Source organism: Cardiocondyla obscurior, linkage group LG01, assembly GCF_019399895.1.
Source record: "Cardiocondyla obscurior isolate alpha-2009 linkage group LG01, Cobs3.1, whole genome shotgun sequence".
Lineage (NCBI taxonomy): Eukaryota > Metazoa > Arthropoda > Insecta > Hymenoptera > Formicidae > Cardiocondyla > Cardiocondyla obscurior.
The window spans coordinates 9,713,686-9,740,820 of record NC_091864.1 but is presented as its reverse complement, the minus strand read 5'-3'; the positions used below and the strand labels follow the sequence as shown (position 1 = coordinate 9,740,820).

Here is a 27,135-nt window from a genome sequence, read left to right as displayed (position 1 = left end):
TTAAGTACAGATCGAATCGTGCACGCCTAAACGTTTGTCTCGCGCAGAAACCATTTGCACAGGAAAAAGATATTCCCAAATTGAGAACGTTAATTTCATACATATATAACGAACGATCGCATTAAATTAAACACATAAATTTTTATTTGAAACTATTTTCTTTAAAATAGAGAAAAATTAGTTTCGGAATCAAATTTATATGTTAAAATTAATAAATTGAATTATTTATATATGAGATTGGCATTCTTAATTTAAAATATACTTTTTTTCTTCTAGATAGATAACGCGATATCTGAAACATTGACCGCCTATAAATAATTAATCGACGGCTTGTGTGCGTGTGTTGCTACCTGAATATAATTTAAAAATAACTGCATTTTAAATATAAACTCGAGACATTTCGCTGTTTTGGTTTCTGTGCTAGAACTATTGATTAAATTAACATTTTTGTCCTCTCGACTTTCTTTTACCAGTACGTAATGTATAAGCTCGTGTAAAATTTATACATGTATATAGATACAACGCCGTGGATGCAAAATTAACACATGCATGCGTAAGAAACGTGGAGAGTCACAGCGCACGACATTTAAAAATGGCGTTAGGTCACCGGAAGGACGTAACCTTGGTCTATAAAGTGATATCAAAGAAATCTCAAGATATCAATCCCGTGACACCGGAACTTCATTTTACAAGGCTTTCTCACATTTTGCAAATACGAAAGATCGTGCAATATTTAATCAATTCCGCTTATTAGTTCTCTATGCGATTTAATCCTGACAATACGCGTAATCCGTATTCAAAGACATATCGTGAGTATAATTGCCACTGCTAACGTCTCGTTCGCATTGTTACAGAGGGCCATTCAGCGTCGTTCGGAAATGCATTCACCGCCATACCGGCCAGATTTTCGCGGTAAAAATTGTCGATGTGGCAAAGTTCACTTCTAGTCCTGGGCTCAGCACTGCGGGTGAGTATATATACGTACGAAAGACACGTACACTAAAAACATTCACAAAGCCACGTACTTTCTCTATTTCAATGAATGAATTTTTGAACGTGAGCTTGCATATGACTCGAAAGGCAGAAATTTTTTTTTTATGTCTTATAAAACATGCATTTCAACCTCGAGTGATCAGTCGAAGTTGATTTGCATATTTGATGGAGCGTCTTCGAAACCATAAAATACCGGGTAAAATATTTTGAAACTATATATGTATATATGTATATATATACCTTACAATTCATAAAACTCAGACAGGAAAAAATATGTTAATTTAGTTCAGACGAACTGTTTCAACATTTCGTTATTTAAACGGTACAAAATGAATGTCTCGCTTACGTACACGCTTACATATATGCATTTTGGACTGTTTTCTGAGTTAATTGAAATAAGGGAAACCGTTCCCATCGGCTCCTTGTAAATACCCTGCCATTAATTTCCACCGTTCATTCCAAACAAGGCCTATGCTCCCCTATCCGTTCACCTGACAGTGTGCGTTTTCCCCAATGCTGTGCGACCGACTAAACATGGGTTCGAGTTGTGAACCGACGCCAGGACCATTGTGAAATTGAATGGAAAGGCGGACTATTGTCGCGGCGCGCACATTTTTCGGGGATTTAGTCCAACGTATCGGCCGACAGGTCCAGATGAAATATACGAGAAACACGCATTGTTTCAAAGCCGATTCCCTTTAATAAAGTACCTTTTTTCCGGAAATGAAAGTAATATTTAATTTTTGCCGATAACACAAAACTGGTGAATCAGTTGTAGCCGAATTAAACGTCTATTCGAAAATACGCAATAGCTCAACAAAAAAAAAAGTGTTAATATTATACAGTTCCTCAATTTCAACATTCTTCGCTTTGAAAATAGGCGTTTATTCTTTTTTTTTTTTAGAAATTTCTTGACATTGTTTTTTGTCGTAGTATTAAAAATTTTTAGTACGTTTGGAAATTTACACAGTATCGCAAAAATTTGAAAAAATCTCTTTAATAAAGTATTCATTTTGCATGTTTTAGATTTGAAACGAGAGGCTACAATATGTCACATGTTGAAACACCCACATATTGTGGAACTGCTAGAAACTTACAGCTCCGAAGGCATGTTGTATATGGTATTCGAATAGTAAGTATGCAAAAACCTTGAAATTACCAATTTACAAAAAAAAGGCTACATTTTGATAATTTATCTGCATAACGTCTAATATTTCCGAACTTATTTTATCTAACAACAAATTTAAATACAATTTTGCAAGATTAAGATCCTAAAAAATGCAGCTTAAACTGCCACAGTATACTCCTTCGTTCGTGAACTTTAAGTACTTTTTTTAGAAAGACGACTTTTGAAACGAAAGGCGTCAATCTCGTCCTTTATATGCCAGCAAGTCTCCTGTTGTAATTATTATTACAGGCCAATGAACGTTCATTCTCGTAATATACAAGACGTACTAATTTGTGTGTCAAAAATGAAAGACTCGGCAGGATAAATACGTGACATTTCCTTAACGGTTTCTGTCTTTATTCGGAAAAGGCACGTTTTCCATTTAGTTGTTTGCCATCTATTATAACGTTCTACTATAGTCCGCTATAATTGGATACACATATCCGAGATGCTCTCGAAATAATCCACGCTATCGGATAAGATAGCCACGGTTTTTAATAGACACGGCGCTCAAGGCGTTTTTAACGAGACTATTTAAATAATATGACACTCGGCCACACTTATTTCCTTTAGTTTAGCAAAATATAATTTTTTGCCGCGAGAAATCTTCGTTCAATGATAAATTACGGATAATTATATTCTTTTATATATTCTTTTAATCAATAATCTTTTGCGGCTTTCTTATATATTGCGATTATACGTGCAAATAAATACATTTTAATAATTCAAGTATATTAATAAACGTCTTTAACGATTAGCATTGAGTAGCTAACCAAATGGGAAATCGTGGAAAAATATTTAAATTAAAACACATCCGTTTACCGCATCGCTGGATATTTCTGCTTCAATATTCCGTGCCTCTCTTTCAGTATGGACGGCTCGGATTTATGCTTCGAGGTCGTAAGACGAGCAACCGCTGGATTCGTGTACAGCGAGGCAGTTGCTAGGTAAGAACATTCGTTATATCTATCATCGCGCAATAAGTACGCCACGCGAACATCGCAAATCCGCCGCAGACAGTACATCTATTTAAACTTTATCTAAAGCCGAGGCATCGTTCACTTCGGCTGCATAATACGCTGGGATCATGCCGCATGAATAAACAACACATCCTACATTATTCTTTTTCCTCTTTTTTTTTAAACTTTTTTTTTTAAACTTTTAAATACAATCAGTGGCTCCGAGTGGCAGCGGCGTTAAATGCTTTTTGTGCAAATCTCAGGTGAAATTTACTTTAAACAATTGATATCAATTTCGTTAAGGCGACACGCATTAAGAAGAGCGAAGTTTGATAAATTAATTGTTCTCGCCGAGCCGCTCGGAACTCGGCGTACTGAAATGTGATTACCTTCTGTGTGTTACACCTCGATATAATGCAAACGGATTCTCTCTCTCTCCCGAGAGTCTCCCCGGAGCGTAATAAATCCCTGTCTCGATAAATCCTTGACTGCGATCCATTAGATTCGCTATACCCGTTTATGCCACGCTCGAAGTGGCGGTAGTCTTCGCCTCGAAAAGACCCTATTAAAACTCGCTACAAATATGTCTTATGTCTTCGATATTGATAGTTACCAGATAATTAGCTGAGATATACTAAAATAATTGCAACAACAGAGGATCGCCAAAAATCGTCAGATAATGCTTCATAAAAAAAAAAGAAAGAAAAAAAGATTGAAATGTATGTATATGTCGCAAACGTTTGATTGACGCGTTTAGATGTACTTGGAAACTACACACGTTTATCTTCAGAGGATTCGGACGTAAATCCGGACATGAATCTTTTTCAAGTCTTTACTTCCCTCTGTTACGAGAAATACATTTTCCTGCTACTCAATCTCCTCAGCGTCAACGACACTTTATATTATATAATATCGCGTATCAGACGCTCAAACGTGACGCATTCACCACGTATGTCGCGTAATATGGTCGAGAGATCGCGTCGGATTCTGATTAATACGATGAAAGTGCAACGAATACAGTAAATAGCTGCATCGTTCTTGTACACGCGGTATTTCATATTTTGCATCATCTTCCGGCGGTGCAGTCGATATCTCGTTTTTATTTTAGACCACATTCCTTTTTTGCGTACTCGGTAAAAAATACTTGATAATGTCAAGAGTCATTTAGCAAGGGTTTTACGCTACGTACGACTGCATGAAAAATATCACGTACTTTAAAATGCATTTTATTGATTAAATCAAAGTAACACGGCTGTTTGCTCGAGTCTATTTTACGCAGTAACTAAACGCAGTTAAATTTATAACATTTTATTACTGCAGTCTACTTGCACTTTTTTTCTAAATTAAATTTTAGATTTAAATTTATATTTATACGCTCCGATTCTCTATTTCCTGAACAAGGTTTATGTAATTTTTATGCTGAAAAATTATTAGATACACGAGTAACGGGTACGTTTTAATAGCTCTATGTAAATTCTGATTGAATAACAAACGTGACATTTGCTGTTTTCCACACGAAAGCTCGGATAATTCTCACTTGTGATGTCATTTTGTCTTTGTTTGTTTAATAAATGTTGAAAGTAAATAGAATAACGTAAGTAAAAATTATTCGGACTTTGATGTTAATGGGAAGCAATTATCATCAGTGAAGCTATGCGTTGCGCGATTATTTGCGTTGAAAAAAGGATTTCTGTCGCCTCGGCATGTTGTCATGAGGCTCGTAACGAACAGACGCGAACAAGAGCGCCGGTGCCTAAGAAAACGGCATTTTCTTTTACAGTCACTACATGCGACAAATCCTCGAGGCATTGCGTTACTGCCACGAGAATGACATTATTCATCGTGACCTGAAGCCGCAGTGCGCCCTCCTAGCCGGCAAGGAAAATTCCGCCCCGGTGAAGCTGCGCGGTTTCGGCGTCGCCGTGCAACTTCCAACATCACAGTCTAACGGCGTTGGTAAGTTCATATTTTCCTGCAATTCACTTATGTTTTCTTTACGCGATCTATTTCACGCGGCACTGAGATTCAAAGGCGCGCGACCTCAGCTCTGAGACGCTTGACCCTTCGCTAATGACACTTTTTTTTTAGCTTTTATTTGTATTCCTTGTATGTAAAGCATACAAACATGTTTTACCGTGTAAAAGTAACTATCGCCTTAAAAAATGACAATTTCGTAATTATTCAAATGCATACACTTGCTAATTTTAATTAAGGTAAAACAGGTTCGTGGATTTGACGTAAAATTATTACATTAAAAATTATTCTTGCAAATATAAAAATTTGAAATATTAAACACAAGAAGGTGGCCACAGCACTTTCGTAACGTCATTAAGCGTTTTTAAATTAATTTCCTTTCTAATTTTTATCTCCTTTTTCCGTGAATATTAATTGCCGCATATCGGAATTTAATTGGACTTGAAATACTTGAAGATATTGATTGCTTTTCGATAAGTGAATCAGGACTTTTTGTTATTCTAATGTTGAACAGGGCATACCTATCGATCAAGTCGTAAAAGTGAAAATTCATTCGGATTGAAGTGTAAAATCGTCAAGGTGCAAAGAAGAAAATTTACATGAACCGTGCAAATGCTCTAACCACTTCGCGTTCTCTTTTATTATGGCATAGTCCGCGGGAGCTGACGTCGTGCCGCTTTTAGCGACAGCATTAAGATTACTAAATTTTTCATAATATTTTTAAGTGGTGTCGGCGTTAGAAGAGAGGCGAAAATAGGACGGCAGTGACATTATTAGACGGCGCAATATGAAAATTGCATCCCGAAGTATTTATAATGTGTCGCACTCCTGTGATTAATATCGCAATTTTCGTTCTGCTTTTGTTTGCCGCAGAACGGAATGATATTTAAGTAATTCTTAACAAAAATTTATTACGTGCAGTGCACGTTTAAACGTCGTACGCAACTTGTTAAATTTCACAGGAAAAATCTAGACTCAAAAAGAGATTATTTCTTGAATTTCGTCTGACTTGACGCCGACATTACTTTTACATTTAGCAAAATGTGCGCTAACGTAAAGTACATTTACACGTAATTATACGCTTATTTCTACCAACAAACTAGCTGAGAGGTACTGTTCAATGCTCGTATATCCATATGTATACCTTCAAAGCTATTTATCAGTAAACACGAAGCGATCTATATTATCCGTCACCAGATTATACATTAATTTTACATTAATTAGTTAAACTCTTTTATAGTATTAATTGAGTCAAGCTTCTGCTTATATATTATATGTGCAAATTGAATTTTGCGTATCAAATTATTCCTCGGCTATAAATGTGAAAACACATTTAGAATTATTGAGTAGCTTAACGTAATATGTATCAATATATATTTCATAAATTATCAACTTTTTTTTTTAATTAAAGAGGAAATTCCTTTTTCAAGTGAATAAAAGAAAATTAAAATTTACTTCAGATCTCTATATAAAATACTGATTTGTTTACGATTTCTTCGTAGCAATTAAATAAAATTAAGCGATTGCATTATGCGCATAATGTACATTTCAAATTATTAAATTATTTTATAATATATCGCTTACACGTGTTTAACTCATTTCTTTTGTCGTGCTATAGTGACGTTCTCTCGTATTAATTTTCCCCCCTTTTTTTTTTTTTTAAGATTAATGGATTACGAGAGATCAAGGCTCACTAGGGAAATAAAGTTAGTCCAAAAATCTAATAACACGCAGCGCCATGTTACAAAAATTTTTTAACTCCGCGTATCGTTGATATATTACAGAACGACGGCGAAAAATTTACGAAAGATGCATTGAATATTGTCTCCTCAGAGTTTGCAATATAAATTTTTATCTCCTTCCTACTTGTTTTCTTTCTTTCTTTTTTTTTTTTTTTTTCGTACCGATATAATGTGTTCCTGGCTCTCATCAAGTGTCACTTCAAAGACACTTGGTGTTTTTGTATCGTCTCTCTTTTGAATGCCCTACTCTGCGATTATTGGCTGGCTTGGTCGATGATTGGCAAATCACATTCGAAAAATTTCTCGGTGTTCGATGTGCACAATGCAACAGCTTTTATCGGATTTTTCTTCCCCCACCGGCAATCGCGACGCTCTCTTTTCTGATCAGCCGCAATCAATTGGTGTCTATGCATTTTTTTTCTAATTTTTTTTGTTACAATCTTTCGCTGCTTCGATATCGCATGGTTCCATTTGTAGATGCTCTTGCTGTTAGCGACACTCGTAGATACATAGACTGTCTTGGACTAATTTTAGACTTCCTTTGCGTGACCATCGCAATTATTGTTGCTGTGCGTCTCCGAGCGATTTATTTCGTCTGTGGCCATGCGATATTAAAGAAGCGTCTTTCATCATGACGGAAATCATATTCCGCCATAATTACCAATATCTCCCGCATAATTGCGTTATGCTAGTATTGACAATCGATATTAAAATTCCATTATCGCTATTATAATGACAATAGCGCCGCCGTTAAGAGCTGTTGACTGAACACACCTTGTCCGTTGACTTCTTACATTCGTTATTTATACTTAACATTCAGTCGTAATTAATTAATATTTAATCAAAGATAGACCGCTTAACAGAGCATGCGTTTAAAAGATATAGAACAGCGCCGGGATTACTCTAAATAAATAATGATAAAGCAGGATTATCATTCTAACTAAAATTACTAGAATTACGTCGAAATTTTCCCTTGAAAAGAGTACATAATAATATTTGTCGGCGTTATAGTGCGACACTTAACACCGTACACACTTCTACGATGGGGATGAAAAGGTTCTCGTCGATCGATGATAGAGTTTAATAGCGATAAGAACTTAGGTCGGCTATACAGGGTTAATTGCCTCCTCGTTCTGCTAAGACGCTACGATATTATACCAAGTCAGATATTAATCTCTTCCAACTCCCGCCGCTTTTCCCGAGTTCAAAACTAATCTGGCATTCCGCGAGTAGACCAGCGGGCGCTACAAACACATAGGCCGGAGATTGACTGGAAAACCGTTGTGTAAACTGGGACGCGCAACTTTTTACATATATGAGCTTCGCGAGCGAGACAGCGCGAGTCGCCGGGATTACCCAGTCGCCTTAGGCAAAAAGTTCCCGACAGCGTGATTAAATACGCATAACGCCACCGCGCGACGTCTCTCTTAACGCTCCATCATGCTTATTTCGCGCCAGGCTGTTTCATTCCCGGCTACGCGCGCAACACCGTCATGTATCGAGTAACGCGAAAGGGGAAAAGGAGAGGAAAAAAAAAGTACGCAATTTACAATTACAGGTCCGATGTTCGTAGTCCATTTTTATTTCAAAATTATTCTAAGTAATGTCTTAAAGACGCTAATACGGCTCTCTGCGGTCGGTTTGCCACACGCGATTGTACTTAGGATGATTTTAAGCATAAGAATGGACTGCGAACACCGACTGTAGAGCTTCCGCGGATTAGGCAGCGAGAAACGCGCGTCTGCATTGCACACTGATAACGTGAAATTTCGTTTGGATGAATACAGCATGTTACACGACCGAGTATCGGCAGTGTCTGAGCCCAAAGGGGCAGCTCTACTTGAAGGCCGACAGCGAGGGTAAGCCTGATCTAACCTTTAATCATTACTTTCGCAGGAGTCTTGTCTCATCTCACGCCACACATATATATATATATATATATATATATATATATATATATATATATATATATATATATATTACACGTACACACTGATCCACACATATTATTATATTATGTCACATTTTCACCCGTAATTCCGTGTACTCCTCTGTTACTGTCACTATCACGTACTCTAGAAAGCTGCCACCGCTTGCTTGCTTGCTTTACGAGGTTCAAATATTCACTGACTTGGCTAACTCATTAATGACTTGGCTAATATTTGACATATTAATATATTAAATATTAACGTTCTATTTAATATAATTAATATGCACACGCACATTTATTTTTCGTTCACGAATGTGGATTCGTTAAAAGATATCACCCCCGGTTTGTACATAAAACTACTTATCAAGTGTTTCTGTTAACGTTGTTTGAGATAATTAAATTTTCGTTTATACGTATATCTGAAGCGAAATGAGACAGACGTTTAAACTTTACGAGAAGAAAATCGAAGATCGTTCATCTATAAGTGATATATTATCTTTAACAGTCATCGTCGCAAAATTATTTTTACGTATACGTGTTTTGTTCTTCTGGGGACAATCACCGCAAAATCTCGTGTCGGCGAAAGTAGGTGATTAATCGAGAACTTCGCAAGATACCCGTTGATTTGTCGTTTCACGCGGAGATGCAAAACGAACGAATTAAAGCAAGCTAAATTGACTTTGTACAGTTTTATACCAACAGATAAAACAGATACGCCGACCACCCAATTTACCGTACAATACAAAATAAACTGAAACAAACGTCGTGGTAGCGCGTCGCGAGCTCGACATTTTGTATACCAATAGACTCACACACACTATCACCACCAGAGATTTGCGTTGATTAACGATTAAGTCGGCTCCTCAGGTCGATCGATCCTTGACACGCGCAGGTTCGGTTCCTTAAACAAAAGCAACGGCCACAGGTCGGTCTTCCTCCACGGATAACGGCGATTGACAATGAGAAAGTCTTGTCGCCCGCGAAAACGCCGGCGAATCGATATTACCGTGCTGATAACAATCCTTCTCCTTTCTCTCTATGTTCTTTCGATAGGCCTGATCTCTTCGAGCTGCAATTTCCCTTTCGAGGACCTGACCGACGCCGAGGATTCGCTAGTGAGCGACACGGAAGACAATATCGGTATCCACATGCCTGCCAAATCTGCATAACGCCTAATTTACCACAATCGGGGGTAGAAACAAAAAAAAAAATTGCCCTGGAAAGATTTCTTTCCGCGACTCTAAACGTAGCTTTCGGGTCCCCGTGCGATACTGCGATCGTAAAGTATTCTGACCTATTTCCATCATTGACGAGATCAGACATGTACAGGATGTTCCGTATAACCGGCTCAAATCTATGCATATATTTTAAGAGATATCGAATAAAAGAGAAATTACATGGATGAGAGAAAATCGTCTTGAAAATCAAGAGGATATTTGAATTTATTTCTCTGAAACGATAGCTTTATCCAGCCGCTGTCGACGTATAGATCGAGCTGCTCTCCGCGGAGTATCTTGTACGGAGGAGAAAAGATTCATATGATAAGTGAATCGTGAATTTGGCGAATCCCAGCGCGAAACTGCTCGGGGTTCATTTTCGTGGACGAAGCACGCGTAGAATTCCGTAATTGTCGAGCGATCGATCAGCTCAGTTTCGTGATTACCCTCGTTTGAGGGATGGTGGACGTTCTACCCCCCCGTGTGGTGTAGTTATGTTAGTTTGAGAACGCGTAGTGTCTGTATAGACACTCCCTCTACGTGCGGTAGCAGTATTCCTGTGATATTGTGGAGGTCGCGTAGTAACAGATATTTGTTGCCAAGGGGAAGCGAGGGAAACGACTGCTTCCCCTTTTACACTGTTCCTACTTCCTGTCGTCCGCGTGTCTGATTTTTGCGCGAATGATAAGAGCGCTGCTTCACCGTTGTAAGATTGGGATGAGTCCTTGGCGAAACTGAAGGGTTCGTTGTGACGTCATTAATTTATTTTAACGGCAAATAATTTCTTTTTGTCGACATACGTAAATGTAAAATTTTCATAAAATTTAACGTTTGTTTTTTATATTTTTAATTTTTTTTGTTCTCTCTTTTTTTTTTGGAGTTGGAAATAGGAGATCGTTACTGCTGAACAATCTAGCCGAAAGTAAGAGAACCTCTCGAATAAACGTAAAAATTTTTTTATTTTTTATTTAAAAAAAGATGTTGAAAGTATAGAAATCAAACACGGACATGTTATCAGCAATAACCGAATTGGACGGTGACCGAATTTACTCTGCGGCTTACGAGTACGTTCATAACGCGTATCAGTTTCTGATCGAGTTGCTTAAACCGACATTGGTTTCCATAACGCAATTACGACTATACATTTTGAACGATGGTTAGTTAAATTATTGTAATAAATAACACGTAATTATTAATGCACGTGTTCAAATCAATGGGTTTAAAATTCAGTAAAATAAATTGTGTTATGTTAAAAAAAAAATCGAAAAATACAAAAGCGAATCAACTTTATCTTATGTATGTAATGCATTTAAATAATTTAAACGGTTCTGTGTGAATTATTCAGTGCATTATACGTCACATTTACTATTATAGCAATCGGCAAATGCAATCGTTAAATCGGCCAAATTATTTGATATTTATTATCGATATAATGTACTTTATATTTTAATAACGAACGGATTATTAATTCCGAACGGAGATATTTGTTACTTTCGATTTGTTCTCTCTTCTCGCTTCGTGATCATTATAATTTAATTACGCGCAACAAACCCCTCATCGGTATATCCATATCTGGATCTAGTGATCTAATTGCCCGAGTTATTTGGGCCTGTTTATGTCGTCATTGTTCGTAGCGGTAGACTTGCCTGTGTCTGCGTGTGTTTGTCTATTTCTATGTCGCTTTATGTTTGTCTTTCATCACTTATCGATGACAAATTGAAACTAGTTGTCGCGGCAGAGAACATCATTTTGTGTTGCGAATCGTATATTTATTTACACAGTAAAAAAGCCAGACGCGAAAAAAAATACATTCAGCTCTCTTTTCGCGTGGTTTAAAAAATAAAAACGTGATGCTTTTTTTACTGTAAAAAGAGAATTAAGTGTGCAGAATTTTTCGCGATCAAACATGCGCAGCTGATAAAGTCAGAAACAGTTTCAGCTGTACGAATTTTAATTAAACCACGTTTGGAGCTTTCGCGGTGATAGCTCTCTTTACGAAAAATCATATTTTCCAACAATGGATTGCCGTCGTGATGTAATCACGCACAATCTCAAACTGACATTTTACGCAATTATTTATTGCACCATCGTGACGAGCCATTTATTGTGAAAACATCACTTCTGCTAAAGAGAGAAAAAACATGATATAAATAGTGCTTTTATTTTCTTTTATGATGAAACTCGATAATTTAGACGGCGCTCTCAAAGAGTAAAAGTATCCAACGAGATCAGATCAACCACGTTTTGGACTTGTTGTAAATATTCGATTTTGAGTTTTAATAGAGTCCGGTAAGAAAATTTATTCGACGTAGGTGTAAAACAATATCGATATTTTCAAGTCTTAAATGGAGAAACCAAAGTACACGATAAATCGACCAAATGGAACGAGAAACATAAGAAGTGCACATAAGTATGTGAGTTTTTCACAAGAAACATTTCGAAGATGATTTTAGAGCCGATTAATCTAACGTTGTTTTTATAACGTCCATTATTGTGCGTTAGTTTGCATCGTTACGGCCATACGTAACGTGTTTTTCACGAAATAAATATTTCTGCTGAAAATTGTCGGAAATTTCCCAGACCGCTCGTATCGTACTGCATCTCGAAATTACTTGCGTAAAATGCATGTTATTAACTTGTCGCTTCGTTGTACAACTAATTACTTTTGTTAAAAAGCGAGCAATTAAAATGACGCAATGGCAGGCAAGTAGCTACGCCTAACGCAGCGATAAATATCACAAATAATGTTTTAATAATAAAATGTTATTGACAATGATTTTAATTTTAATTTTATTTTCTTCGTCATTAAGTTTGCGTACGAAAATGATATAAATTCTGCATGCCGTTCATATGCACGAAAATTCGTTTTTAAATATGTATACATATGTGTATGTATGTATTTTGGCACCCGGTTATGGCACCACGAAACATTGCATATCGTTTGCGTTTCTTAAGTATTAAACGTTACGTTTATTCAATCCGTTTACGGCACGTAAACAATTACATTAATAAGTAATCAGTTTCTGCACCGGCACTATTTTCTTGATTTAATATTTTACTCAAGTATATTGTTATACGTAAAATTAACCAACGTTTTACAGATTTTACGTTAAATTTAACGATTGATTATTATACATATGTGTGAAATATTATTATTGCGCTTATTTATTCCGATCGCGATAAATAAACTATTGCGTTAATTAAGTAATCAATTTTTGCACCTATTCTTTCTTGTTTAAATTTAAATGTTTTACTCGAGTATGTTACGTATTATGTAAAATCAATCTACGTTCTACGTATTTCGTATTAAATTTAGCGATAGGCTCATTGTATATTTAAAACTGAGATGACTTGACGATAATTTTTAAAATATTCAACGATATACATACTCTCGAACGCAATTATGTCGTCTCTGCTTCATAGCTTCAATCATCTCATCTTTCCCATGTACACTTTTCAATGTGCAGTGACCTACATTTCCTCTCGTGCCGCTTTCTGTGTCATTTACCGATTCTTAATAAATATAGATTGTTGAAAGTAAGTAAGTTAGCACGCTGGTTATCGTCCGTGAACGACGTTTGTGCATATATCGGCGAATCGGCTACCTTATGACAGGTGTATTTGTTTTCGAGGAATGCAGTAGCCTTTGTATTTCACGTTCGTTCCTTGCCATTAATTATCGATACGTCCAGTCGATCCAGCGTTCCCGATAATAACGGTAAACAAAAGCGCGGTTTGGATTCTCGCATCGCGGGCGATCGATTTGATAGAGAGAGAATGGAAGAGAGTACCGCGCGCATTTAGGCGTTTGACGCGAGTACACGTCGTTGATTATTTATTTTACGTATACGCGAACGTTCACGGTAATCTATCGCAAAATCGAGAGGAAAATCAAGCGCTTTATTCGACTGACAAATTCGCGTCTGCTTGTCGCGAGCGCGTTTCCGTTTCACGTGAAGATCGACTGCGAAGTTTCCGAACAATCGCTCACGCCTCGCTTCCATTTTGCCGGCCGCATCCAGCCGCTTCGCTCCTTTTCACAACGTTCTTGATCGCGCAGGTCGTGTCGGATGTCCGCACTTCATGGCGCCGGAAGTGATTCAACGGCGGCAATATGGGAAGCCCGGTGACGTCTGGTCGGCCGGAGTGCTGCTACATGTCCTGCTAACTGGTACACTTCCGTTCGTCGGGTCTCGGGACAGGCTGCGGGATGCGATCTGTCGAGGACGGGTACAGGTAATGATCGCGTCTTACGATCTCACGGCGCTTCTCACGTCGCTAATCCGGATGAAACAGCCGAGGAATTTTAATAACGCCCGCGGCAAACGCCCGCGGGCTCGCGTGCTTCATTATGCGCGACGAATAATTTCCATTTAATTGAATTTGCAGATGGAGACGGCGCTCTGGGATCCCATTAGCGAGCCGGCGAAAGACCTTATACAGAGAATGCTCACGACCGACGTAAATCATAGGATCACCATTCAGGAGGTCCTCAACCACAAGTGGCTCAGAGTAAGTGGCACGGAATCGCGCGGATCTCGCGTCTTCGATTCGGTGGTCTTATCTACATACGGAACGCCTGGGAGAAATCTCGCGGTGCGATCTGCATTACCGTTTTCGCGCGGGCGTTCGATGACGATCGGCGGTCTACGTCACGTCGCCACGACTCCTCCGACGGAGATAATCGATGTGGCAGCTTCCGTTTCACCGCCGGTGATAGTACATCGGGTTTTATTTTTTCATAATTACCGTACATATATATATATATATATATATATATATATATATATATATATATATTTTATATATATTATATATTTATTATATATAATACACGTGGCCTCGTTCCTTCTTATTATCGGCAATGAATGTGCGCGGGCATGCGCGCGCCGTATGGTGCGAGGGTATGCCTATGTGGTGCAACAGTTAGCCAGTGACCTAAGGTAGGAACACTCGCGGAGTCACCCCCATACTTCTTCGGTGCAACACACGTGCAACTGGGCTATCGATCGCTATAGCGGGAGAGCGAAGCCTCCGACGGTTAATGAAAATAACTATAGTAGAGTACACCCCGCGCTCTCTCGGTGCGCGCTGCTTAGGGCTTTTTTATGCGGCTGGACGTTCGTCGAACCCCCGTAGAATCTCTCGCCTTTCGCTGCTCTATGGCGGCGTGATACGCCCCGATTGCGGGGAAGGAGAATTATTGTGTGTCACGCCGCCAGTTTAGCTTTCTTTTTTTTTTTTTTCTATGATGCTTACGTTGTTAAATCTTTGTTAACGAATTTTTATTTACTTATTTATATATTTTTTTAAGGCAGTTAATTTGCGCTTGATTGATCTGATAATTTGCCGTCGACTTTGATATGTGCAGCTCGTTATGTTATTGTAGATAACAGCATGGTCATTACTTGTTTAACCATGCTTATTTTATCGCGAATGAACGGATCTTAACTTGCAGGATCGCGATAAGGGTGCGGCCCGTGTACATTTAGGTGACACTATAGAAGAGCTTAAGAAATTCAATGCCAGGCGAAAATTGAAGGACGCCGTAAAGGCAGCTGTCTCCTCGTCGAAGTGGCACGCTCTGTATTCAGAAGCTAATGGCGACAATTTCTCTGACGTCGGCGATGACGAGATAACTACAGGTATATCAAAAGCAAACGATCTCGGAATTTGGTCTGTCTAATGTGTGCATATATTTTAAAATATAATTTAAGTAATGAATTAACGACGTTTCGTAAAATCAATATTTCACATATTTTTTATGTCACAGGCGCAGTAGCCGAAATTGTTGATTGCTTGGACGATATTGAGGTCCTAGAGGAAAGTGATAGACTATTACGAGCGGAAGTTCTCAATGCCGTCGACGATCATCGACTACGAGCAATTTTAGAGGTATTTCTTGCATTATTTTGCAATAATAAAAATCTATTCAATCAAGTGAAAGAATAAGGCGATTAAAGAGTTATATGAAATAAAGAAAACTTAAATTTTGGTATTCAAACTTTTCGCTCGTTCCAAGTTGCTTTCGCGTAGTTCATTCTTATCAGCAGAAAATATTTACGCGATCAGTTGCGAGTAAGAGAAGCAAAGTATCCTCGTGGCACGTACGATAAAACAGAACGAGTCGTTTCTTATCAAAAGTGGGTAAAGCTCCTTCCGCGCAATATTTGAACCGTTACCTTTCAACCCCCGGGCCGACGGCTATCGTGGAAAGCATCCCTTTTCGTGCGGTCGAGCTTCATCACCGTAAAGCTTTAGTTCCTCCACGGTGAGCGGAGCCACTCTCGAACCCCATGTAAGCCCTCTCACGATCGCAGGGGATGACAACCCTCCACGGGTTATCCCGCGGGAACGAGCCACCCACCCACCCCCGTTCCTTTCGAGGAAAATCACGCAAGCGCTATCTCCGGGCTTGCAAAATGGCTGCCGGAGGTGGAATCCCGATAAACAACATGCCACGCACGTTCGAAGGGTCGCACTACCGCGGCAACGCGCGTACTAATGTAAACTCGTTTTCCGGTGGTTCTTGAAGTGCCACGTGGCCCGAACGTGCCACGTGCTGGGACCATGCCACACGTGCCCACGGTCCGGTGAGACTTATGTGTATTGTTTACGATCGTAAAAATGCATCTCTGTCAATTGATGTTCATCGGCGACGCCGAGCTAGCCGGTGACTTGTTCGAAATCGCGGGTCTCCTGGTGAGTAGTTAGTTGGTCGAACGAGGGTGTAAGGGAAAATATTACTCAAAGTTGTAATTCGGCGAGTTTGAAGATAATGTGTTAAAATGAATTAAGTGGTACCGGCCGTCGCGAATTTGAGCGCGCCTTCGGTATGATCGGGACATCTCATGGATCGCTTAAGAACTATGATCGATTCTAATATATGCATGTATCAACAAAATTTAAAATTTTTTAATTCGCAGCCTTTTTAACAGACTCAGTTTATGTGATATTTACGATTTTGTTAGGAATTTTTGCTGTGTTGTAAGAATACTTTTTAAAATAAAACGAGGTAAACGTCACAGAAAAGTTTGAATACTTTTAAGTTTTCTTCTCATTTATTAAAATACTACTCCATAGCATTTTTATAAAAATAAAAAAAAAATAAAAATTTTATTCTTTAACTGTAATTAATCATATTTTGATAAATGCATGATTTTGATTTTTTTAATATACAAATACCGAATTATTTGTATGAATGCTAATATGAAAAACTATTGCAAAACTTATAAAACTGATCGTCAATACTTTTAATTTTTAGCTTTATGATAGAATCTCAGGTCGTATAACAACACCATATCGAGCACCTCAAACAGATGCGGTCCAACGTGCTCGCGAAGTTGAAGAGATCCTTCGGGAGGCGGAGCATTCGGGAATACGAAATATTGATAGAGCCGATCTTCGAGAACTTCACGAGTTATTAGTCCAGCCGCATATGAGGGTGAGTACTTTACAATTTAAAATCAGATAACTATCGCAAGTGAAGTAAACGACTCGCTGCTTTAAAAGCTGGTTTGTTTTATTTAAATTATTAATTAAGTGATGCAGTATAAAAAATTAATTTTATAACAATATCTACACATGGTTACTTCACGTACGACCTTTTGCTGTTAAAATAGAATGGCGAAAAAAAAGAATCGGTACTTTTTAATAACTCTAATTTAAATTCCAAGTGTTGACGAATTATTTTCGCTTGGAATAATTTTTATACTCATCGTCGGAAATTACAACAGCTTGAGACTGCATTGTTGCATCAAGCAGTTATTGCTAAATCGATCCACTGCCGCGGGCTGCGTCGCGTTTATAATTACCCAAGAGCAAACATTAATCAGGCGCGACTTGATTCGCGTTTGCATTACGTATCAATAACGATTTTTCAATTGCTCGCACAAACGAATCCAATTAATAAGAAAATAGGGAAGTATTGACGATTAATTACAGCCTGAATTGTACAAAACGGAGTCTTAAGAATAACCAGATCGCCAAAGAAAGCAGCTCGTAATTACTATACAATATCTTAACGCCTTAAAGCCTTAACGATTCTTAAAATAAACTTTAATAACACGTTTTTGATTACAACGACTACTGTACATACCGATATTTGCGTGCATCTGCGTGACGGCACGTATTCGATAGATTCTAAATATAGAAACGAGTGAGAGAAATAGCCTGTAAAACTCGCGAGAGGATCGATCGCATCGGGACGATTTGTGCAGCAATTTTCCGCAAGCTGTTCTAACGCGGGTATCTCGATAATCGTCTAACCGTGCTGTTGCACTGCCGTGCACCTTACACTGGCGATCGCCGGTTCCGTTGGCATATTTATCGCGGTGTTTGACATTACCACGAGATGTACCGTAAATGGGACGCGCGAATGTAGGTCGATCGTTAAAATTCTCGGTTAAAAATCCCACGGCGGCTGCGAGCGGAACGACGGAAAGAATTACAGCAGGAAGTAAGATAAATGCGGAAAAAAGGAGCGAGAAGCTCGGGGAAGATAGATCGCGATCGCGGGATTTGAACGAACAGCGGCGGGAACTTTGTACGTTATCGTTACTAGGCGGCTTATTAATCCTGTCTTTATTCTTCGGCCCTGTCGCTCATTACTTATTTGCATCCGCCGCTCGCGTCTCCTCCCCCCCTCCCCCCCCGCTGTTTCTGTCTGGACCTATTTTAGACCGGTGTCTCGAGGCGTGGAGAACCCGGCTGTGTGCCCTTTTACACGATATTTGGCACCGCGCTCCGGATACGGTCGAAATCGATGTGGCGCCCTACTTCGATCAGCGACGCAAGTGGAACGGGCAAAAATAAAAGAACGTCTGGCGCGATGCATTTAATTACACCCGCTGAATGGCTCGGCGGAGGCCGCGGCTCCCGTGTTTCTTCCGCAAAATGCGGTATCGCTAGCTGCAAATGTTCGAAGGACTGCACGGGGACATACCGATAAAATAGAAACGAATAAAAAGAGAGTTTGGCTACTTTTAATCCGATATAATTCTGTTATTCGATCTAAAACTTGATGCAAAGATTCAATTAAATTGTTTAAACCCGCTATAAGCCAAGTAAAGGAAAACATACATATTTAATCGATATTCCCGAGGAAGCAGAACTTGTTGCTTCGTCGAAACAGGAAATAATGTTATGGCTGGAGAATTGATCTAGACACAGTTGTACATTAAAATGCATGATGGAAAAGAGGTTTACGAAAATTACAGCGCAGACACGGCATACATATTGATTGTGCTCTTTCATTCAACGACGTAATACAATTGTTATATACCAATTTCATTTTTAAAATGGAGATGTGAGAGACACTGCATAATTATTATTTATTATGTATTATTTATTATTTAAAAAGAATATATATATATATATATATATATATATATATATATATAGTATATATATGTATACGTTTTTTTTAATTCTTAAACGAATACGATTCTATTTTATTAGTTAATACGTCTTTCGCTCGCGGAATTAACCACCCTTGTGGTCAGCTTTAGCTCACTTCATATATCACAACGACTGCTGGAGCTATCAAGCACTAGAAAAGTCCGTAAAAGCGGGAATGTTTCAACGTGGCGTGCTAATACTTGCGGCAAGATCCACTCGAGCGGTTGAACGAGCGGTACGAATCGAAAGAAAGTATCCGCCGGGGTTGAAAGTGGATCACGATTGATTGGCGCCGTATCGTCCGGCGGCGTACGCAACCCCGTCCGGTGGTGGCAGCTACCGGCGCTGACGGTACTGCGAAACGGTCCGATGCGGGGGTGGCATGGCGCTCCGTGCCGCCAGCGAGCCGTGGTGGAGGGCGAAAGGAAGGATCTGACGTACGGGGCGGGTGGCCCCCGAAAGGGTCGCGGGAGGGGTTGCTGAAGCCGGGGGGTGGGTGGCGGGCGTCAGGGCAGGAGAGCTAGTATGCCGCAGAACGTAGATCGCGAGCGACGCGTTCCGCACCCCTCTGGTCCACACACATACAGGTCCTCCGGTGACGACACCCGTGGACTCGCCGATCGTGCTTGCGCAGCACGTGGGGGTGCCGGGGAAGATCGTCGGACGCGACCCGGAGACCGTGTGACGACGTGTATTTCCGAGCGCGGCCCGCGGATCCGCTACGGCCGCCGGGGTCGCAAATCGCGCGCTAAGGGTAGTCGCGAAAGAGGTGCTCGCGGCCGCGCGCGATCCGTAAACAGTAGTGTAGCCATCCCCAACCCGACCTCTCGCGAGCATAACGACACCCTCCAACTGTATCCGCGGCGCCGCGCCGGCTAATCGCAAACGCGAAACGGCTTCTGTGTGCTACCTATTTAGTGATACACCTTGGTGCTCGCTCTTGGTACCGCGCAAGAGTGCCACGGCGGTGCAGATCACTCCGTTTCGATGTGCGTTACGTCACACCTCCATCTTAGTGAACGACTCTGAAAACACGTCGCGGCGTAGGTTCAAGCTGATCCCGGCTCGGCTGCCGATCCTTCCCGTTCGCGATCGCGATGCTGACCTCGCGTCGAAGATCGCGCTCCCGTAGATCGCTTCGTAGATCACTAGCTAATCGAAACTGTTTGTCGCCGACTGGTTGCCTCGCGCCTACCGGCACGTGATTGTTTTTACCATCGCTGCTATTTTATCGCAATTATATTCGATTCGACCTGATGTTTGATTTGAACTTTGTAATGTATAATTTTACTTGTCTCCCGGAGATTAGACGAAGCTGTATTGATATCTCGAAAGAATCTGCGAGACATTCATTTCGTGGTTCGCTCACGCGTGATGTGCGTTATATGCACAAATGCAAAAAGATAATATAAAACTTGCAACGAGTTTTCTTACTTTTTTTTTTTTTTTTAAGATAATTTGTTTGGAATTCTTAATTATTCTCGCATAAATTAAAGGCTATTTTCTATAATATCTAACCTTTGGCATAACTTGAAAGATTAACTTTTCCAGGACGCTGATTTCATTACAGCTCTATTTTTAACAAAATTATATTTTATTTATACACCACTATAAAAGAGAGTATTGATTATAACACACACGTATATGAATGAATAAAAATAATACCCGAATAAATTTAGATATGTATCTCCATGCATGATAATCATTTACTAACGAGTATTTAATCGCTATCAAAATACACATATTACTTAATACGTCAGTATTACACCATTTCATTGCATCTTTTTTTGAAGAAATTTATTTTTATGACAATAGATATTTTTTCTGCATAACGTCAAAATTTTTTATCCCACATTTTTTTACGAGAATACGTAACACATACAAACGAGGGGGAAAAATAAATTACAAACTCGAACTGCCTCTACACGCGCAATATATCGCATCGTTTTTCCCTTATTTCGCCATTTCGTCTGTTTTACGAAATGTCGAACAACGTCGATCCTTTTGACAGTCCGTCATCCTGACGCTCGTGCAAAGTTTCATGAGACGCGTTTTCCCAACCGGCGCAAAACGGACGAATACGACGCGTACGTTTTTCCGTTGTCGGCAAGCCGCCGGTGTACAAATGAAGTTATCAGTCCGCGTCGCTAGTGGAAGCAATCTTGCCGACGTTTCGTTAGTTGCCGGTGGCCGCGGCCGTTGATAAATTTGATCGCGGTGGAAGTCGCCGTTGAACGAAAACCAATAACTTCGCAGCTTCTCCGAACACAGCCCCTAATCATATTCGCCGCCCGTCCCGCCGCGGTGACTTTCTTCGATCATTACCCCCTCGAACCGTGCTCGCCATTGTTAAATTGATTTATCCCGGTGAAAAAACCGTTCGATTCCCTCGTGCCGTTTTATCTGACGCCGGAATCACGGCGGGGTTTATATCCGGTGTCATTGGCACTAGATTTTTGCAGGTCGCCTTCAAGAAATCCACGTTGGCACGATCGTACGCGAATGTACGGAACACGTCGTACCCACGTCGGAATTGTCACGTCCTTTATTTTATCGAGATATTTATTTTATCATTTATTTTTCAAAGCAGCTCGTATTATTTATCGCTGATTATTATAACAATATTATTATAACAATATTATTATAACAATATTATTATAACAGAATTATTAAAACAGAATTATTATAGCAGAAATAATGGTAATGCATTTTCTAAACACGTCTTATCGGTAAATTCTTTTAACAGTGAGTTGCTTTGCTTTCGCGGGAATACCTAAAACTTCGCTATTGTTCGGAAATACCAATTATCTACAGCTAAAGTTCTCTATGCGATAAACCGGGGTGTGTAACGTTCAGCATCTTCAGTCTAATAAGTCTATTCTCTACTGAGGGGTTCATCTGATAGAGAAAAAGAGCCTCAGATTCTTATTGATTTAAATATCTGTATTTTTAAAGTTTAATTGCGCTTTATCTAATTATTAGATTGCGTTTTTTTTCTGGTTTTTTGTTTTGTTTTTGATATCGTATCTCTGACAAATTAAATGGCACGTCAAAAAAAGAAAAAAAAAAGTACGTTATGCATAGTCAACCAAGCGTATCCGAGAGCGGAATAAAATTCGCTCGGGCGTAATAGGCAATATATTTTTTAAGGTAAATCTTTATTAACGAAGAATAACATATATTTTCGTTTCCCAGATAGAAAATCCACTTCATGCTTGACATGCTTTATTCCTTTCATAAATATTCTTGTTTTGTGCTCTGTTCCGGGGCAAGTTTAAACATTCTGTTTTATTGCTATATATTACCGTTTTAATCGAAATGTATATTTATGAGAAAAGCGCATCATTTTTAAACAAAAATTCCGCATTATTTTCCCCATAGCTTTTTGACGCGTGCAAATCTTGAATAATCGATGACAAGTGACACAATGTTGTTACTTAAAAAATTTAATAGAATTAATAAAAATTGTTAAGCTCAGGCGAAATAAATAGAAATACGAGACGAGAGATATATGAAGTATAATTAAAGCGCATATGCGTAAAATGGATATAGAGCAAAAATAATTTCTTCACCGAATTCTTTTGTCTTGTGGAAAATTATGGTACTCCCGCACGGTAGCGGCATTGATTGGATTTTGTACAGGGAGGCGCGAGGGTGCAAGCGGATGACTAATGGCGGCAAGGCGGAATGCACGGCGAGTGGCAGATTTTTGAGAATGGAAAGGAAGCGCAAATTCAGAGAATGTCTGATTTGTGTGTGCGCGCGCGCGAGCGTGTGTGTGGTAAATTGATAGAATCGTTGATGTAGGAGAACAGTGAGAGGCCGACACACATACACGCATACACAGACACACACACACACAATGCAGCTCTTTTCTTAAACGGCTCTCTGTCTCTCTCCCTTCAACGATTTTACACTTATCATGCTCATCTCGCGCCGCTCTCAACGCTCTCAACTCCTCAATTCTTTTTTTATCCTCTATAGACTCATTGTACTTATTTCATCAAATTTACGCACCTTTTTTCTATCGCACCCGAGAGTGTAGAAAGATATTTTAAATTCTTTTCTCCGTGGACCTAAAAAAAAAAAAAAAAAAAAAAAAAAACTATCAACCAGCTTTGGTAGCTATTTTTGCACGTTGTTGAATTTGTTTGAACCGTTGAACGAGAAAATAATAGTTGAAGCGTTTATATATTTTGGAGTTTCTCTAATTTTCATTCACTATCGAACGCATATGGTATTACAGGTCTGACGAATTTGTGGCCGGGGGCTATTCAGTTATGTCAATGACGTCGAATTTGCGCACGAATCATCAAATATTTATTTCAAAATACAAATCCACCCTTATAACACGAATATATAATTATTTATTATGCTGATTGACTACTTACTCCAATATTATTGCGACTTGCTAATAATAGCAATTAATATCATCATAATTGTAGTCGCGTTATCCTATAATGAATTATATCGATTTAACAATAATAATAACTAGTGATTATTCGATCAATTACACGAAGTTAAAGTCGGCGTTGCTTAAATCGCCGAGACAAAGGTGTTCAGCTCTTACTATTTCACCGAAACACAATATATTTATTGCGTCCGTGTTATAATGTCAGCGTGAGGTGCGATATCCAATATCTAGAAAGAAAATTTCCCGCTCGACTTGAAACTTTATCGTCAAAACTTGGTATTCATCTCGACAGGATTGGCCGGTATTGTTCCAGCGCGTTCAATCGAAAAGGAAACTAGTGCGAAAGTTCAAACAGCGCGACAAGAATTGCGATACAAAACGTCGCGCTATTGCGTGGAATATAAAGTGACGTCTCGTTACTTTTAATTGCCAAGCCGTTGGCATCTTAGATCGGTTGATATCAATACGGCGAGTACAATGTGCATTTATACCGCGTGTAAATCCCGAAGAAGAGGTCCTTTTCCCGGGGAGCGGGTTAGATATACGTGTGTCGATTCGTGAATCAATATGACTAACGTCATGCGCGCGGAAGTCGAATGCAAAGGATGTGTGGCGATACGAAGATCTGGCAGTTGACGGGGAACGATATTGCATATTGTGCCGAGATTGGATTCGCATGTAAATGCACGGGAAATCCTGCAGCTTCTGGTAATGTCTTTTTTTTTTTTTTTTTTTTTTTTTTCCGGAATAATCGATCTTGCCCGATGACGCGTTTCAGTTTCACTTTCGCCGATTAGTCGACGCTTACAGAGGATTGTGCTCTGATTTTTTAGAGTAATACGAAGACGGTCTTGGATAAAAAGTAAAAGGTACGGCCGGAGAAACGAAATTACCGGAGCATTGTTTGCGAACGACTGAATGCGGAAATAATCAAGTATAATAAATCGAGCGTCCAAAGATTTGCGTAAAGTGCGTCACTGATTTCGAAGTGTATCTCGGCCGCGAATTAACAAGCCGATTTGTAAGTAAGACGAATGGAGTTGCTTAGCTGGGAAATTACCTGAATACGTAATGGCGTGCTATTTCTTCAGGCTTTAACCGCGAATTCAGTCGAGCAATTAAATAGCGCAGCTTTAATAGGGAGTCAGATGCGCTCGACTGGTATTTTAAATGTTCGTAGATCACGCCTGCATTGATTACTTCTTATCTGGCGTATCCTAACAATAATTGTATCTCTAGTGAAAATAAAAAGAAAATAACGAAAAAAAGCATATAATATTTTTTTTGCATAATTATCTTTAGTACGATTATTGTACCGATTTCGTCACGCTCTAATGTCGGCAATATTTCAGATTCTCTATTTTGCATTATTATTTCGCATTTCCTGTAATGATTATGCGCTTACTGCTTGCTAAAATGAAACTTACGACGCAATTTAATTTTACGTTATACTACATATTTCAAAATGCATTTTGCAGAGAGGCTTGCCGATTTTCATCTCGCAGGAGGCGTAAATGTGCTTCTTGCTTATCATAAAATATACCATTCGCGTTACAGCTTATACGTCATGTTACACCGTGTACGAAATCTCTCTAACTTCTTACTTTGGGAAAAAGAAATGCAGTTTACACGGTCTTTGATAATATGGATATATACGGCCTTATAAGGTCTCGGGTGTACAGGGTAAAAACTTGCAGAGAAAAGACGGGCGCGCTTTTTGAGACACTGTCAATCCTGTAAGAAGCTCTATTCGGAAACTGAGTCTTGACTGTCACGAAGGAAACAGCAAGAAAGCGTAGCGAAAATAGAGACATTGTAGAATGAGAATTTAAGCAAATGGAAGTACAAAAGTGCATGCTGGTACACGGAGAAAGGGTCGCGAGAACGCATGCCGGTGGAAACTTTCGTACGGATTGCAAAAGAAAAGATAAATGCATCACAGCACTTCAACGTTTAGAGTACTCTCTTTCGTTCTATTTTTCTTTTTTACAAGACGTCAGGCGTAATACTTCTCTTTCTTAAAGAATACAAAGTGGCAGGTGTATTTGGGATCGAAAAATCGAAGCTGCAAAACTTAATCGAAAATTACGCCCGCTCCTCCGCTGACAATTTGCCGGGAGCCAAAGTTAGTTGGCTGCGAAATAACTGCTTCGCGGTTTTATATTAATTCGCGCTAATTACGATCCTTTCTAATGTACAACATTGTTCATCTTGTTTCTGCGCTACGCGAATATCGGCAGAGTACAAGTTTCGAGCATCGTAGCCGGAAAGTGCATAATATAATACGGTACTTTGTATTCAACTCGAACATACTTCTTTTCTTTATACCGATTTCCCGACGTCGATCCTCGATCGCGCCTTCGAGCGATGCCGTCACATTTTATCTGAGCAAAATTTCTTAAATAATCCATCCGCTTCTTCCTCATAATCGCGATTCATCTCGCGTTACACCTCGAATTATAGCTCGAGCCGATAAGCAATTGGCGAGATCCAAGAATATTTCTCAGCGAGTATCTAGTGATAATCTCAAGATTTTTATAAGATTCCTTAGCCAACCGGAAATTTCTTCGACGTTTTGCTGCGCGCCGGATTTTTTTTTTTTTCTTTTTTATTTCGCTTGCAAAAACAAAGTGTAATTAAAGTTTCTTATATATAAAGCTATATTTTAAACTTGACTACGAAATTTTTTAAATTTTACTAAGTTATAATTAAATTGTCCTCGTTTTAATATTAAACAATTTTATTCGCCGGAGAAGTTACGAAGAGAGCAGTAAGCATTATATATTTGAGATCTACAATTAAATGTATTTTAATGCCACATATGTTTATTCCACTCTCGAGATTATAATAACGAGGCACATATATTTGCATCCAACTAAGCTCTATAATTACGATCTATAATCCATATATAAACAATAATTCGTGCCTGGACATATTTACATATTATTATTAACATATTATTATTAGTTCTCTTTAATAAGCTCTTGTGTACGTCGAATCCTCCTCTTCGCCCTACCATTTCACATGCAGATTACCATTTAACTTTGCATATACATATAAAATATCGCAGAGACCGGAATGCGCCGCTCCCGTCATTTCACCGATGTCGACCTTTTTGTTTTTAACTCTCTTAGCAGTTTGCGCAGCTTTTTCATTCCCTTGCATATAACGCGAGCATTCTCGAATGTAAGATACGACTGATCCGCCAATTAAAAGTCTCGTAGAACTTCATTTTATATACTACGACGCAATGTTTTATATTGACCCTTCCCGTTGTATCGAAGAAAAACTTTCGTGCAGATCCCGCACTTCGTTACGCCGGGTGATATACGAACGGTT

At 39.2% G+C, this 27,135-nt stretch overlaps 2 protein-coding genes across 14 annotated transcripts in view; one reads left to right on the top strand and one right to left on the bottom strand.

Annotated features, from left to right (window-relative positions):
• Positions 1-27,135, top strand: part of Cask (peripheral plasma membrane protein CASK) — a 141,484-nt gene that overhangs the window by 10,617 nt on the left and 103,732 nt on the right. For 7 of the 11 annotated variants that reach the window (XM_070661393.1, XM_070661401.1, XM_070661417.1 and 4 more), the window contains exons 2-11: positions 855-967; positions 2,020-2,125; positions 3,031-3,108; positions 4,901-5,076; positions 9,820-9,906; positions 14,044-14,219; positions 14,373-14,495; positions 15,442-15,628; positions 15,757-15,878; positions 17,248-17,427. In XM_070661393.1, coding sequence (XP_070517494.1) covers positions 855-967; positions 2,020-2,125; positions 3,031-3,108; positions 4,901-5,076; positions 9,820-9,906; positions 14,044-14,219; positions 14,373-14,495; positions 15,442-15,628; positions 15,757-15,878; positions 17,248-17,427 — 1,348 coding nt within the window. Of the gene's footprint in view, positions 1-854; positions 968-2,019; positions 2,126-3,030; positions 3,109-4,900; positions 5,077-8,623; positions 8,696-9,819; positions 9,907-14,043; positions 14,220-14,372; positions 14,496-15,441; positions 15,629-15,756; positions 15,879-17,247; positions 17,428-27,135 lie in introns of all 11 variants that reach the window. The other 4 variants (XM_070661454.1, XM_070661472.1, XM_070661415.1 and 1 more) reach the window with 3 other exon arrangements.
• Positions 1-27,135, bottom strand: part of Rh50 (Rhesus blood group-associated glycoprotein Rh50) — a 119,939-nt gene that overhangs the window by 27,281 nt on the left and 65,523 nt on the right. The gene's annotated exons all lie outside the window — the stretch shown is intronic.